Source organism: Coffea arabica, chromosome 10c (genome assembly GCF_036785885.1).
Source record: "Coffea arabica cultivar ET-39 chromosome 10c, Coffea Arabica ET-39 HiFi, whole genome shotgun sequence".
In the NCBI taxonomy this organism is placed as follows: domain Eukaryota; kingdom Viridiplantae; phylum Streptophyta; class Magnoliopsida; order Gentianales; family Rubiaceae; genus Coffea; species Coffea arabica.
Window position 1 is genome coordinate 17348109 of NC_092329.1, and position 14530 is coordinate 17362638.

General features: G+C 52.8%; 2 protein-coding genes across 2 annotated transcripts; both read left to right on the forward strand.

Annotated features, from left to right (window-relative positions):
• Positions 1-49: 49 nt before the first annotated feature.
• On the forward strand, positions 50-6776 carry LOC140015840 (uncharacterized). The gene is made up of 6 exons (XM_072068665.1): positions 50-227; positions 402-486; positions 530-2660; positions 2746-3558; positions 3609-5885; positions 6603-6776. The coding sequence occupies exons 1-6, from the start codon at positions 50-52 to the stop codon at positions 6774-6776; spliced, it is 5658 nt and encodes a 1885-aa protein (XP_071924766.1).
• A 2970-nt stretch (positions 6777-9746) lies between these two features.
• On the forward strand, positions 9747-13673 carry LOC140015842 (wall-associated receptor kinase 2-like). The gene is made up of 3 exons (XM_072068666.1): positions 9747-10983; positions 11320-11499; positions 12466-13673. The coding sequence occupies exons 1-3, from the start codon at positions 9747-9749 to the stop codon at positions 13671-13673; spliced, it is 2625 nt and encodes an 874-aa protein (XP_071924767.1).
• Positions 13674-14530: the final 857 nt, after the last annotated feature.

The window sequence follows — 14530 nt, forward strand, 5'->3', positions numbered from 1 at the left end:
CCCCAATGCAGAGGCCCCATTCTGGACCCAGACACGTGGCAGCCCAGGAATGGCCGAGCTGGGTCTTGGCCCTCAGACCCCTGGGAGCGGCCCCGGGCCGTACCGACTAGGGCTCCCAGGGGAGGCGAAGGTCCTCCCCGAAGAGGTCGGGGGTAATCCCCCTGAGTGCGGGATACTATCTATACTGGGCAAGTCCCGCGTCGTGCGGAGGTCGGGCTCCCTTGCAGGTATAAATAATAACACACATCCACTGTACAAGATACGCTCACTATTGACAATTTACTCTGGACAGTTACTACTTCCCGTGAACCTCACTCACCGGAAAACTAACTTGGCCGTCGGAGTGCCCTCGGGGACAACCCTCGGGCCCCCTTTGTTAGCTCATCCTTTCTGTTTTGCAGGCTTGGAGTCAGCTCTGCCATCAGCGACCCGAGCTGATCAGGTCAGCTCTCCTAGGGGAAGTCCCGTGCTTCTTCAGTTGGCGCCGTCTGTGTGAACGTAAGGTAAGTAAGATTGTGTTGATGGCCAGGACGCGATCCAAGCGCACGGCAGAGAGCACCGGCCCTGGGGGCGGTGAGGGGTTCCAGCAGAAAGAGGCTGGGGCGTCCCAGGGCGCCGGGGGCTCAGCCCTTTCAGGGGAGCGGAGGCAGCAGATCTTCCAGTTTGTGACGGAGAACCTCCCCATGCTGGAGGATATAATCCGGCAGGCGAAAAAGGGAGAGGGGGCTGGGGGTGCGCAGACCTCCAAGGCCAAGGGGAAGGAGAAGGAGTTACCCCCTGATCCTTCGGAGGATGAGTCGCGAGACCAACCTCCTAGGAGGAAGCGCCCCCGGACTCCTCCCCGCCCCCGAGCCTCGGTGGTCGGGGACAGCGAGAGGTATTCCCGCGACAGGTCCGCGAGGAGCCATCCCAGAGACCCCTCTCCGAGGAAGCCCACACGGAATGGGTTCGAGCGTTCCACGGCTCGGTCTGTCAAGAGCCGGCCCCGCGACCCCATTTATCTGGACCCTGCTCGGGATGAGCTCGAGCAGATCTTGAGGCCCCGGCCATACGAGGACAACTATGCAACCTCGCCTTTTACCCGGGAGATAGAGGACTACCCCCTACCCCGGAGGTTTAAGATCCCGAGCATCGAGATGTACGATGCCTCTACGGACCCAGAGGACCACCTCTCGGTCTTCTTGACGCATATGCGCCTGCAAACCGCCGTGGATGAGGTCCGCTGCAAGACCTTCCCCATGTTCCTAAAGGGGAAGGCGCGGCTCTGGTTCCAGGGGTTGAAACCGGGGTCTATACGGAGCTTTCCCGAGTTGGCTCGGCAGTTTGCAGCCCAGTTTGTCTCCTCGAAAGTCTACGCGAGGAACGCAACCCACCTGATGTCCATCAGACAGAGGCCTGAGGAGTCGCTGAGGAATTTCATGACCCGCTTCAATGCGGAGAGCTTGCAGGTCAGGGACAAAAATGAAAAAGTGGTCATGGTCGCCTTCACAAATGAGCTCAGGGTGGAGGAGCTCTTCTATGACCTGGCCAAGAAGCCTCCCGTAAACCTGGAGGAACTCTTACGCAGGGCGCACGAGGCCGCTAATGCGGAGGAGGCAGGTCGTCTGAAGAAAGAATCAGATCGGGAGCTCGGAAATCGGAAAGGTCGGACGAACCCCCCGGAGGGCAAGGACGTCCCGTCCAAGAAAAACGTCTTCGACCGGCTCTCGAAGGAGAAGGCCCCTGCTCTGCCGCCACTCCCAGAGAAGACCTACACCCCTCTAACACGGCCCAAAGCTCAGATCTTGGCCGTTATGGAGGCGGAAGGACTAGGAGATCGGCCGCCAAAAATGGGGACGCCCCGAAACAAAAGGAACCAGGACAGGTACTGCGCCTTTCACCGCGACGTGGGACACGACACGGAGGGATGCTGGGCCCTGCGTAAGGAGATAGAAGACCTGATCCAGCACGGCTTTTTAGGGCGGTTCGTGCGCCGACCAGGCCAGGAGCCCGGGCGCAGCCACTACGGAGACAGGCACGAGGGACGGCGTCGGGACCGCCCAGAGCGGCGCGACGCTCCTCAGGGCCACTCTCCCGACCAGGACACCCAGAACCTGGCGGGGGTGATAAACACCATTGCCGGAGGTCCCACAGGGGGGAACAGCCATGCAGCTCGGAAGAACAAGCGACCACCCCCCGAAGGGGACGATTCCTTGAAGCGCTTGCGCATGGACGAGAAGATCACCTTCGGGCCAAGGGATGCGGTCCCCCTGGCTTCTGGGAACCATGAGGCCATCGTGATAGACATTGTCACCAACAACTATCGGGTGAAAAAGGTATATGTCGACCAGGGTAGTGCGGTCGACATCATGTTCTACAGGGTGTTCAAGGTGCTCGGATTAAGGGATGACCAGCTCACCCCGGTTCGGACATCTCTGGTGGGATTTACCGGACCACCCATCAGGTCGGAAGGGATGATCATCCTGATGGTCACAGTAGGACAGGCTCCCAAATGCCGGACTGTTCCCGTCAACTTCGTGGTGGTCAGGCAGCCGTCCCCGTACAATGTGTTCCTGGGGAGGCCTGCTTTGAACGCCCTCCGGGCTGTCTCCTCCACTTACCACCTCAGCGTCAAGTTCTCTACCCCGGGAGGGATAGCCGAGGTGCACGGCGACCCGGAGGTAGCCAGGGCTTGTTACCTAGCCACACTCCGGGGGCAGGAAAAGGTGGTCGCCCAGACAACCTGTCTGGAGCCCTACATCCCAGGGGACGAGGCCCAACAGCTGGGCACAGGATGAGACTGAGGAATTCCCCTTAAGGGAGGATCGGCCCAACCAGGTCCTCCGCATCGGAGCCTTGTTGCCCGCCAGAGAGAAGGAGGACTTGAAAGCTCTGCTAAGAGAGTACTCCCAGGTCTTCGCTTGGTCGGTTGATGACATGCCTGGGATCCCAACGGACCTGGCAGTCCACCACCTTGACGTCGACCCTCACTTCAAGCCGGTGAAGCAGAAGAAAAGGAGTTTTGCCCCTGAGAGGAACGAGGTGATCAAGGCGAAGGTCGGCAAGCTGTTGGAGTCCAAGATCATCCTGGAGGTCTACTACCCGACCTGGTTGGCCAATCCGGTCCTAGTCAAGAAGGAGGACCAGACCTGGAGGATGTGCGTAGACTTCACGGATCTTAACAAAGCCTACCCGAAGGATTGCTTTCCCCTGCCTAGAATCGACAGGTTAGTAGACTCTACTGTGGGTTTTGATGTTTTATGCTTCTTGGATGCTTTTAAGGGATACCACCAGATAGAGATGGATGAGGAGGATCGGGATAAGACCTCCTTCATCACTGAAGAAGGGACCTACTGCTACAGAACCATGCCGTTCGGACTTAAGAACGCGGGGGCCACTTACCAGCGCCTGGTCAACAAGCTATTCCGAGGCCAGATCGGCAGGAACATGGAGGTCTATGTGGACGACATGATCGTCAAAAGTCGGACTGACCAGCGGCTCATACCCGACCTGAGGGAGATCTTGAACATCCTGCTGCAAAGCCGGATGCGCCTAAATCCAAAGAAGTGCACCTTTGGGGTCAGGTCGGGAAGGTTCCTTGGTTTCTTGGTGTCACGAGACGGAATCAGGGCCAACCCGGACAAGCTCCAGGCCATCGTGGACATGGCCCCCCCAAGGAACGTGAAGGAAGTCCAGCGGCTCACGGGGAGAATGGCAGCCCTGAGCAGGTTCCTCTCGCGTTCCGCGGTTCGGGGACTACCCTTCTGGCGTCCAAGGACTTTCGTTGGACCGAGGAGTGTCAAAAAGCGTTCGCCGACCTGAAAGCGTATCTGGCCGAGCTGCCAACTCTGACCGCCCCAGAGTTAGGGGAGACCCTATTCCTATATCTGTCCACCTGCAACGAGGCCGTTAGTGCGGTCTTGGTACGGGAGGACAAGGGGGCTCAGAGGCCGGTGTATTACGTCAGCCGAGCTCTGCAGGGACCAGAGACGCGATACTCGCCCGCCGAGAAGCTGGTCCTTGTCTTGGTACATGCTGCTCGCAAGCTCCGCCCTTACTTCCAGGCTCACCGCGTTGTAGTACTGACCGACCAGCCCCTACGGCAGATACTCACCAAGCCCGAAGTGTCGGGCAGGATGACCAAGTGGGTCGTCGAGCTGGCCGAGCACGACCTTAGCTATCGGCCCCGCACCGCGATCAAGGCCCAGGCCTTAGCAGACTTCCTTGCGGAGGGGGCTAACTTAAACCAAACCGATTTGACCCCGACACCCACGGACACCCCGGCGGAGCAGCCTTGGGTGCTGTTCGTGGACGGTGCCTCGAGCAGGGAAGGGAGCGGAGCTGGCCTACTGCTCACCTCGCCAACCGGAAAAGAACTGACCTACGCGCTTAGGTTCGATTTTCCGGCATCCAACAACGAGGCAGAATATGAGGCCCTCCTGACGGGGCTGCGGATAGCCCACCAGATGGGCGTCACCACAGTCAGAGTTCGGAGCGACTCTCAGCTCGTCGTCCTCCAGGTCCGCGGGGAGTACGAGGCCAAGGATGAGGTCATGAAGAAATACCTGGCTAAGGTACGGGAGGCGATGGCCCTGTTCAGAACATTTGAAATAGAGCGGGTGCCGAGGTCCCAGAACAAGCGGGCAGACGCCCTCTCGAAGTTGGCGTCTTCCTCATTTGCCCACCTGAGCAAGGAGGTCTTAGTAGAGGTGGTAAAACAAAAAAGTATCGATCAGGCTCAGGTCCTGGCTATAGACAGCTCGGCCACCTGGATGACGCCCCTCATAGATTTCCTCAGCTCGGGTGCCCTCCCCGAAAACAAAGCCGAGGCACGCCGAATCCAGCTCCGGGCTGCCAAGTACGCCTACACCGGGGGTACCCTCTATAGGAGATCGTATCTGTCCCCCTGGTTAAAGTGCGTGACTCCCGAAGAAGGTGATTACGTCCTGCGCGAAGTCCATGAAGGAATATGTGCGGCACACGTGGGATCTCGGGTATTGGCCAAAAAGTGCCTCCTTCTGGGCTACTACTGGCCCTCTGTCTTCCGAGACGCAGCAGATCTGGTCCAGAAATGCCGAGCTTGCCAGGTACACGCCTCGCTGCGTCATCAGCTAGTTCAGGAGATGATTCCCATCCATAGTCCTTGGCCCTTCGCTCAATGGGGGATAGACCTCCTGGGTCCCTTCCCCCGAGCCCCGGGGAGATATGAGCATCTCGTGGTGGCCATTGACTACTTCACAAAATGGGTGGAGGCGGAGCCCCTGGTCTGTATCTCGGGGAAGGCAATTCGGAGATTCTTCTGGAAGAGCATAGTTTGCCGGTTTGGGATTCCGCATGTCCTGGTATCCGACAACGGCCGCCAGTTCGCCGAGAACCCTTTCCGGAGCTGGTACGCTGAGCTTGGAATCAACCAACACTTCACGTCGGTTGGTCATCCCCATGCCAATGGTCAGGTGGAGAACGCTAACCGAACTGTTCTGCAAGGGTTGAAGACTAAACTGGAGTCCGCCCAATCGAGCTGGCTGGATGAGCTTCCCAGCGTCCTCTGGGCTTACCGTACTACGCCCCGGACGGCTACCCAAGAGACCCCGTTCTCCCTAACTTACGGAGTAGAGGCGGTGGTGCCAGCGGAAGTCGGACTTCCCTCACCCAGAACACAGAATTTCGTGGCAACCTCCAACGAGGAAGAGCTTCGGTGCAGCTTGGACATGCTCGAAGCCAGGCGTGAGGAAGCGGCTGTTCGGATGGCTAAGTATAAAAGCCAGCTCGCCCGCTATCACAACGCCAAAGTGAGGACGGTACAGTACCAGCCTGGGGACCTCGTCCTAAGGAAGAACTCGATCAGCCGAACTCACAGTTCCAACAAGCTCGACCCAAATTGGGAGGGCCCCTACAAGGTCATTGAGGTAGGTCGGGCCGGTTACTGCAGGTTCGCCAGCATGGATGGATCCGAGGTACCCCGTACTTGGCACTTCTCCAATCTGCGATTGTTTATAGCATAGGGTGGCCTAGAAATTCGAGTCTGTACTCTGGAATCAGAATTCTTGTTTTCTCAATCAATAAAAGCCTGAATTTACAATCTGCTTGTACTTGTTTCATGGTCACATTTTTAACGAGTCTGCACCTCACACTAGCACACTAAGCGATCTCTCGCTCAATGTCCTAGTGGGGGGCTAGGGGTACGGAGCGGGTCAAGTGTGAAGTGTTCGACCCAGGAGGTCGGCACGAACGCAATTAATGTTTAAAGTGTGAAGTGTTCGACCCAGGGGGTCGGCACGAACGCACTTAGTGTTTAAAGTGTGAAGTGTTCGACCCAAGAGGTCGGCACGAATGCACTTAAGGTTTAAAGTATGAAGTGGTCGACCCAGGAGGTCGGCACGAGCGCACTTAATGTTTATGAACTGTTCGACCCAGGAGGTCGGATCGACAGAATGGGAGCCGGCAAGAAATGCAGAATAGTCCTCAAGTTTTATACATGCATTCGAGGCCTATCTATTACAAGGCTTACAGAGTCTCTGAGCCGCCTATCTATTACAAGGTATTCCACCTATCTACCGCAAAATTCCCGAGTTGGCGGCCCCCTTCGGTGTCTGTTCTACCCGCTGGTGGCCCGACCGGGATAGGAGCTGAAGGTACATCTTAATCATGTTGAGAGGCGTATGGTGGAAGCCATTCAGGAGCCCGGGAGCAGGGGAGCCCTTCCGTCTCGGATGGACCTCCAAGAGCATTTTCAACTGGAGCACGGTCACATCCTTATAAGAAGACAGAAAGGGTCCCTGGGGTGGCTGCCGCCCTAGACCACCGGCTCCTTCCCGGCAGCTCGGCCAGGAGACCCGTCCTCCTCCAAGGGAACTTCCTCCAGCTCGGCCCCAGTGTCAGCCCGGGTCGCCAGCTCCTTCAGGGAGTGCCCCTTGCGATACCCGTCGAAGAGCCAGTCCAGCCTCGCCTCGGCTGCAGGGTTGTAGTCCTTGAATCTCGCCAAGTCGAGACCAGGAGGATTGAGCTTCTTCACCTTGTCCAGGGCCCGGGTGCAGCCGACCTGGAGGATGGGCAGGTTGAGGTGGGCGATGTCCTCCTCAAACTGGTCGGACGTAAGGAACTCCCGAACAGCCCTCTTCCGCTCCCGGCTGACGGTGCCGGAGAGCTCGAGGACATGCTCCTCCTTCAGCTTGGCCACACCGGCCTTCTCCTGGTCGAGCTCCGACCTGGTAGAGGCGAGCTGGACCTGAGCAGCGTCCAGCTCCTTCTCGGCCTTGTCCAGTTTGGCCTTGAGGGAGCTTGCCTCCTTGAGGGCCTGGGACAGATTCTTCTCCGCCTCCAGGTTCTTTTTCCGAATCTTCTCCAGGTCGGGTGACAGCTCGGAGAAGCAGGTCACCAGGGCGGCACCAGCGGCGTTGGCCTGAAGGAGAAAGAAAGCAGTTCAACGCGTCACACTACCTAGCCCAGACACGGAGGCCAAATCATCCCAGGGGCAGAAAACTTACTTGGGCCTGGGAGGTGAAGTACATATCCTGGAGCTCGGCTGGGTCGGCGAGCTCCATCCACCTCTTGTCCCGCGGAAGGACCGAGCCCACCATCAGCTCCCGAGCTGCCTCAGGGAATTGGACCCGGTCGTTGATGGAGAGCTTCCAGGAGGGGCAGAAGTGGCGGGGATCGTGCATAGTGGAGGCCTGGCCCGGCTTCTGGGGGAGGATGTGGCGGAAGTGCCACAAGCTCGGAGGAGGGGACTCCAGAGCATGCTCCTCAGCGGAGCCAACGCCCACGTGGACGGGACCCCCAGATGGCACAAGGGGGAGCGGCGAGGGAACAGCCGGCGCGGGCCTCTTTTGCCCGACCTGTGGGGCCTCCTCAGCCCTGCCCCTCTTCTGCCCGGCCACTTTCTTCTTGTTGGCGGCCTGCTTGGAGGGGTAGGGTTGTGACGTCTCTTTCTGGGGGGCTGAGCCGCCCCCCGGGGTGGACGCCCCACCTGGGGCCCCCCGAGCAGCCTCAGGCTGGGGGTCGGGAGTGGCCTCCTCGAGGGGTGCGCCCAGTAGCTGGGAGAGCTTCCTCACTGCAATGAACACCACCAGATCAGCCAAACGCAAGACAGTTAAGGGTAAAAAAAAAGGAAAACTATATACTACAAATGCGACAGGGGCAAAGCCAGCGTTACAGGTGTCGAGTTTGGACTGGGGGGTAGCCACCTCCCCAGAGGATCCGGACACCGTCCCCATCAGCCCGGCTGCGGAGATCTGCTCAGTGGAGATCTTGGTGACATCGAGCTTCACCTTGGAACCCAACAGCTGGCCGAGGGTCTCGTAGTCCAGGTCCTCCGGGTAGGGGTCGGCCTTGACTCCCCCAACCTTCCACACATTGGGGGGAAAATGTGTGGACCTGACAAAGAAGAAGTCCTCCTTCCAGTCCTTCACGGAGGAGGGGAGCCCGTAGAACAACTCTTGGGCCCCTTTTCCCCCCTTGGTCTGGGGGCCACGGCGGGAGAAGTAGTACCACCCCGGGAGGGCGGCCTTAAGAATGAAGGCAGCTCGGAAGAGGGAGAGAGAGTAAGGGATGTCGCAGAGAAGGCAGTAGATCAGGAATCCGGTGATGATCCTGATAGAGGTGGGATGAAACTGTGTGATTCTGAGCCCCCAGTGGTTCAGAATCTCGGTTAGAGCTGGATGGATGGGGAGACGGAGCCCTGCGATGAGTTGCTCCCTATAGATGGCTACAAAGCCAGGAGGAGGCCGGCAGGCCCGGTCGTCGGGCCCGGCCAACCTCGGCTCGTAGGCTCGAGGGATGGAGTACGACCTAGCCAGTTCGGCCAAATCCTGGGGAGAGAGGGTGGCCTCCTGCAGGTCGGGATAGCCATAGGAGAATTCAGGATCATTCCCCTGCTCGGGAGCAGGGGACCCCCCCGATGAGTCCCTATCCTCCCCGGCTCCCTCCTGGGCTCCGCCAGGGGAATCATGGGGGGATTTGGGGGAGGGAGTGGAGGTAGCCTGCCGCGCGATGAGCGCGTCGAGCTCGGCTGCCTCCTCAAGGGCTTGGGCCGAAGGGGAGTGGGCAGACGGAGAACTCATGGTATCGGTAGGCTCAAGTAGGTTTGAGGTGTGGAAGCTGGGGTTAGAGAAAGAAGAAGAGGAAGGGGGAGGAGGAGAAGATGGTGATGAAGATGAGGGGGAAGGCGAGGAGAGAACGGTGATCCGGGGGGCTCTGCGGCGGACGGAAATTATAGCAACAGAGGAAGAGGCGCCGGAATGATCCGACATAAAAAATGGGAGGCGGCAGAAGGCAAAAGAGACACTGCAAAGAGGGAGGATGAATCGCAAAAAGGACTTACTGATGACGGCAGGAGAAGGACTGAAGGCTCGCCGGAATCTGGGCACAGGACGCCGGAAGTTGCTGGAAAACGGAAATGTGGGTGCACAGGGGGAGTGATAACTTGAAATGCACAAGAAGAAGCGGAAATGGCAAATGGGACAGAGGAGAATTTGGCATCCCCTATTTATGGGGGGAAGAGTGGAGGGAGAACGGTTGCGTGAATTTGAACCGACCCCCATGTGAACGCATTTAATGCTGACACGAAAACCGAGGAGGCGGGACAGCTGAAAGGACGCGGGCGCAGCGTCCCTGTGACAGCCCTGTACCAGAAGTGACCTCGGCAGAGTAGTGTGCGGCTCTGGCCTCCCACGTGGCGGAGGTAGATTAGGTCTGCCTGACAGTCCTACCTAATCTAGGGGGCTAGTGCAGAGGCCCCATTCTGGGCCCAGACACGTGGCAGCCCAGGAATGGCCGAGCTGGGCCTTGGCCCTCAGACCCCTGGGAGCGGCCCCGGGCCGTACCGACTAGGGCTCCCAGGGGAGGCGAAGGTCCTCCCCGAAGAGGTCGGGGGTAATCCCCCTGAGTGCGGGATACTATCTATACTGGGCAAGTCCCGCGTCGTGCGGAGGTCGGGCTCCCTTGCAGGTATAAATAATAACACACATCCACTGTACAAGGTACGCTCACTATTGACAATTTACTCTGGACAGTTACTACTTCCCGTGAACCTCACTCACCGGAAAACTAACTTGGCCGTCGGAGTGCCCTCGGGGACAACCCTCGGGCCCCCTTTGTTAGCTCATCCTTTCTGTTTTGCAGGCTTGGAGTCAGCTCTGCCATCAGCGACCCGAGCTGATCAGGTCAGCTCTCCTAGGGGAAGTCCCGTGCTTCTTCACCCAACATTTTCTATAGCAAGGCCTGGCTGCCAAGATCATTGTGGAAATGTAAGCATTCCATTTCCATTCGGTATTACAGAAGGTTGTTACCTTAACGAAAAATTCTTTATCAACTGCATCAACTCTTCAACATCTGTCCCTCAACCAGTTCTGCGCAACAGTACAATCAATGTCACAGAAATATCTCTGGAAGGTCAGGTGCACCTTATGCAGTATATAGCAATTGATTGCTATAATGAAAACAGAAGTTTATTTTCCCACAATTCACCATGGATGAGATTATCTAAACGCTTTACCTTTAACAGTACAGCTAATAAATTCATTGTCGTTGGCTGTGATGCCTACGGTATAGTTTATGGTTTTGGTCAACACCGGAGCTACGCAACTGGATGTGTCCCTTCCTGTTATTATAAGGAAGATGTAATTGATGGCTCTTGTTCTGGCATCGGTTGCTGCCGGACAGATATCCCACCAGGGGCATGGAATATTAATGTGAGGTTGACCAGTCTTAGTAGACACACCAAGGTGTGGGATTTCAATCCTTGCAGCTATGCTTTTGTGGTCGAAGAGAAGGCTTTCAATTTTTCTGCAGATAACCTCACCAACTTGAGCGTTGATTTAAGTCTTCCCGTCGTGGCCGATTGGACCATTGAGGACGGGTCATGTGAAGTTGCCCAAAGAAACACGACCTCTTATGCATGCTCTGGTAAAAACAGTCACTGTTACGAACCTTTTAAGGGGTTGGGGTACCGTTGTTCTTGCGATCAAGGATACGAAGGCAACCCATATCTCCCTGATGGTTGCCAAGGTATGTGTGGAAAAAATTGTTTCATTTATCTAATTAATCCATATATGTATGTGTGTTTCAATTCACATTTGAAATTATGCTTCTGCTTTCTATTTTTTTATTGAATTCTATAGCTATTAATGAATGCCAAGATCCAGGTCTTTACAATTGTGCGAAGAATAATGTTTGTTACAACACAGTGGACAACTACACATGTCCTTGTCTCAAATAAATTTTTTCCCAAAGAACTTTCAATCCAAACAAACACGGTCTGGTGTACTTTTGAAAAATGATTTTTACTTGAACAAATCCTTGATAGATCCAACATGATTTTTTTTTTGGGGTAACATTATGCAGATATTGATGAATGTCAAAAAGAAGAGACCAATAATTGCAGATTCGGAGAACTTTGCATAAACGTCGAAGGAGGCTACAATTGCTCTTGCCCGAAGGGGTACCTTAAGAAAGATGATGGAAAAGGGCGTGAAGGTTGCACTAAGAAAAGCCATCAAGCACTTGTGGCTGGTATTCTTGCAGGTAATAGTTTGTCTTTTGTGTTACCGAAGTGTTCCCAAGTATTATACAGATAGGCACAAAGACCAAGCTTGGTCAAAAAGCAAATTACTGTTCTCAGATCAGCTTAATTTGCATTTTGTTTAGGATAAATTTCACTTTATTCCCTGTGATTTAGTATTTTTTACATAACTCCCTATGATTTCAAAAACTATATATAATCCCCTCATGATTTGGATTAAAGTGTCAAAGTGACGGGAATGATAATTTGTAATGGAATCACCTAAAATGTCAAAAATAACCTTATATAAAGTTGAAAATTATTAATTAACCAAGGGAGGTTATGTGTATATTTTGAAACCATAAGGGGGTTATATGGTAAAGTATTAAACCATAAGGGAGTTAGTGTGTCATGTATTTATAAGGGTAATTTCGACATTTTTAGAAGTTCCGTTACGAATGATTATTTCCGTCACTTTGACACTTTAATCCAAATCATAAAGGGGTTATGTATAGTTTTTGAAACCATATGAGAGTTATGTATAAAAACGCTAAATCACAAGGAGGTAAAATGTAATTTGTCCTTTTGTTTATAAACACACATACGCATACGATCAACCCAAACTCCACTTTTTAAATTTTTTGCATTTCTTAAGGAATTATTGTTAGAAAGCCAAAACTACCTAGCTGAGTCAATGTCAACCCAAAGCTCGACCACCTCTTAATCAGGTTTACTTTTGACCTCGAATTTAGCCAAACCAAAGTCAACATATATGTAAACTAAAGAGAGTTAAGAGTATGAAGCACAAGACCATCTTGATCAGAAATATAATCGACAATTTCACTAATATAAACTTGATAATAATCACTTGTATTATACTTCGAAGTTGATATTGCTTTACCCCTGCGCAGTTCAACATGTTCCTTCTCGTTCCTTCCTTTTCTGGGATTTTTCTTCCTCTAAATATTGTAAAAAAAACACTGTCTTAGGTGTTGCTGTGGGCACTATGGTTCTGCTAGTGGTCTGTTCTTGGTGCTTGTACGTGTCCAAGAAAAGAAAGATGATGTGGTTGAAGGAAAAATTCTTTCGAGAAAATGGAGGGCTACTCCTACAAAAGCGACTCAACGGACAAGAAGAATCCTCAAATAGCCCAAGAATTTTCAGTGCCAGAGATCTTGAGAAGGCAACAAACAACTTCCATGAAGGTAACATTATTGGTCAAGGAGGTTTTGGGATAGTCTACAAAGGTCGTCTAATAGACAACAAAGAAGTCGCTATCAAGAAGTCAAAAACAGTTGATCCCAACCAAATTGAGCAATTCATCAATGAGGTTGTGATTCTGTCACAAATTAACCACAAAAATGTAGTTAAGCTCTTTGGTTGTTGTCTCGAGACAGAGGTACCTTTACTCGTTTATGAATTTATCAACAATGACACTCTTTTTAACCATTTACACAACAAGAAGCGGGCACGTGAAATTAGTTGGGACATCCGACTGAAAATAGGTGCAGAAACTGCAGAAGCCCTCTCATATTTGCACTCCGCTGCTTCACCTCCAATCATCCATAGGGACATAAAGACCACGAACATACTTCTGGATGAGGAATTTACAGCAAAAGTATCCGATTTCGGTGCTTCAAGATTGGGCCTTCTTGATCAAGATCAACTATCTACAGTGGTGCAAGGAACTCGTGGATATCTGGACCCTGAATTCTTCCAAACATTTCAGTTGACAGAGAAAAGTGATGTTTATAGCTTTGGAGTCGTTCTTGTGGAGCTACTAACAGGGGAAAAGCCCGTATGCTTCAATAGATCAGAGGGTGAGATAAGTTTAAGCAATCATTTCCTTTCTTCGATGAAAGAAAATCGACTGTTTCAAATTCTTGAAGATTCTGTCGCGTCTGATGATAATATTGACCAATTGAGACAAGTTGCTGTGCTTGCCGAACGATGCCTAAATGTAAAAGGCGCCGACAGGCCTTCCATGAAAGAAGCAGCAATGGAACTGGTAGGGTTGCGAATCACATCAAAGCATAGTTGGACTCAAGGTTCTCAAGCTTTAAACCAAGAAGAGATTGAGCCCCTGATTGATCATCAAGAACAATCCAATCCCTCCCGTGGCGGTGATATTATGTTGACAACTACATATTATAGCCTCCAAAATCAAGAAATACAGCCAATTGCCCATGGGAGATGATCATTTGATCCTGCGGTCATGGGAAGGACTGGATTGCATTTTTACGTCATCCTTACTTGTGTTTTTGATATTACTAGTGATTATGTTATCACGATATGTTAACACTGGGGAGTAGAAAATGGGGAATTGGTGAGAAAAGACCCTAAGGGGCAGGAATATGGATCTATTCCACAGTCCAAAGGGAAAAGAAAAAACAGGAAGGAAGCCATGAGGATGTAAACAGAATCAAGGAAAAAGTGGAATCTATCCCAAGAAAGTTGACTGAGAAACACCAGATACAAAGTTTGGTCAGTAATGAAAAAGAGGAAAGTAGCCATTCAATCTTTGGCAGTATGGAGAAAATACTAATTGAGGAAGTCCAGGAAGAAGTTCAGTTATCCAGCAAAAGCAAATTGTTGGAGCTCTTACAGGAAATGGAGAGTTGCAAATAGCTTGACCTCCAAGGACCTAATAAAGGTGACGAGGTAATGGTGGACTCACAATTGCAAGAACCAAACCAAAACCCTGTTCCAACTAGTCAAGAAGGAAGCTATTATAAGATTATCCCATGTGAGATACAAGGTCAACCAGCAAGTCAAAGTAGCAAAAACTCTCAACTAGAACATCATCAAAGGCAGGAAAGGAAAACAATAAGAGCAGCAAGGATACCAACAGGTAGGGAAAGAAAGGTTCTGCAACAGATTGATAGCAACTGTTTGAGCCAGACAGGAGTGACTAAGAGGAAACTGGAACTGGTGGATGAAAACATCACAGAAGCTGAGAACACTGAACATTTGCAGTAAGGGTGGAGGTCAAGACATAGAATTAGGACAAACTGAGGAAGGGGTGGGTGCCAGCCTGCACTGGCCCCCCAGTGA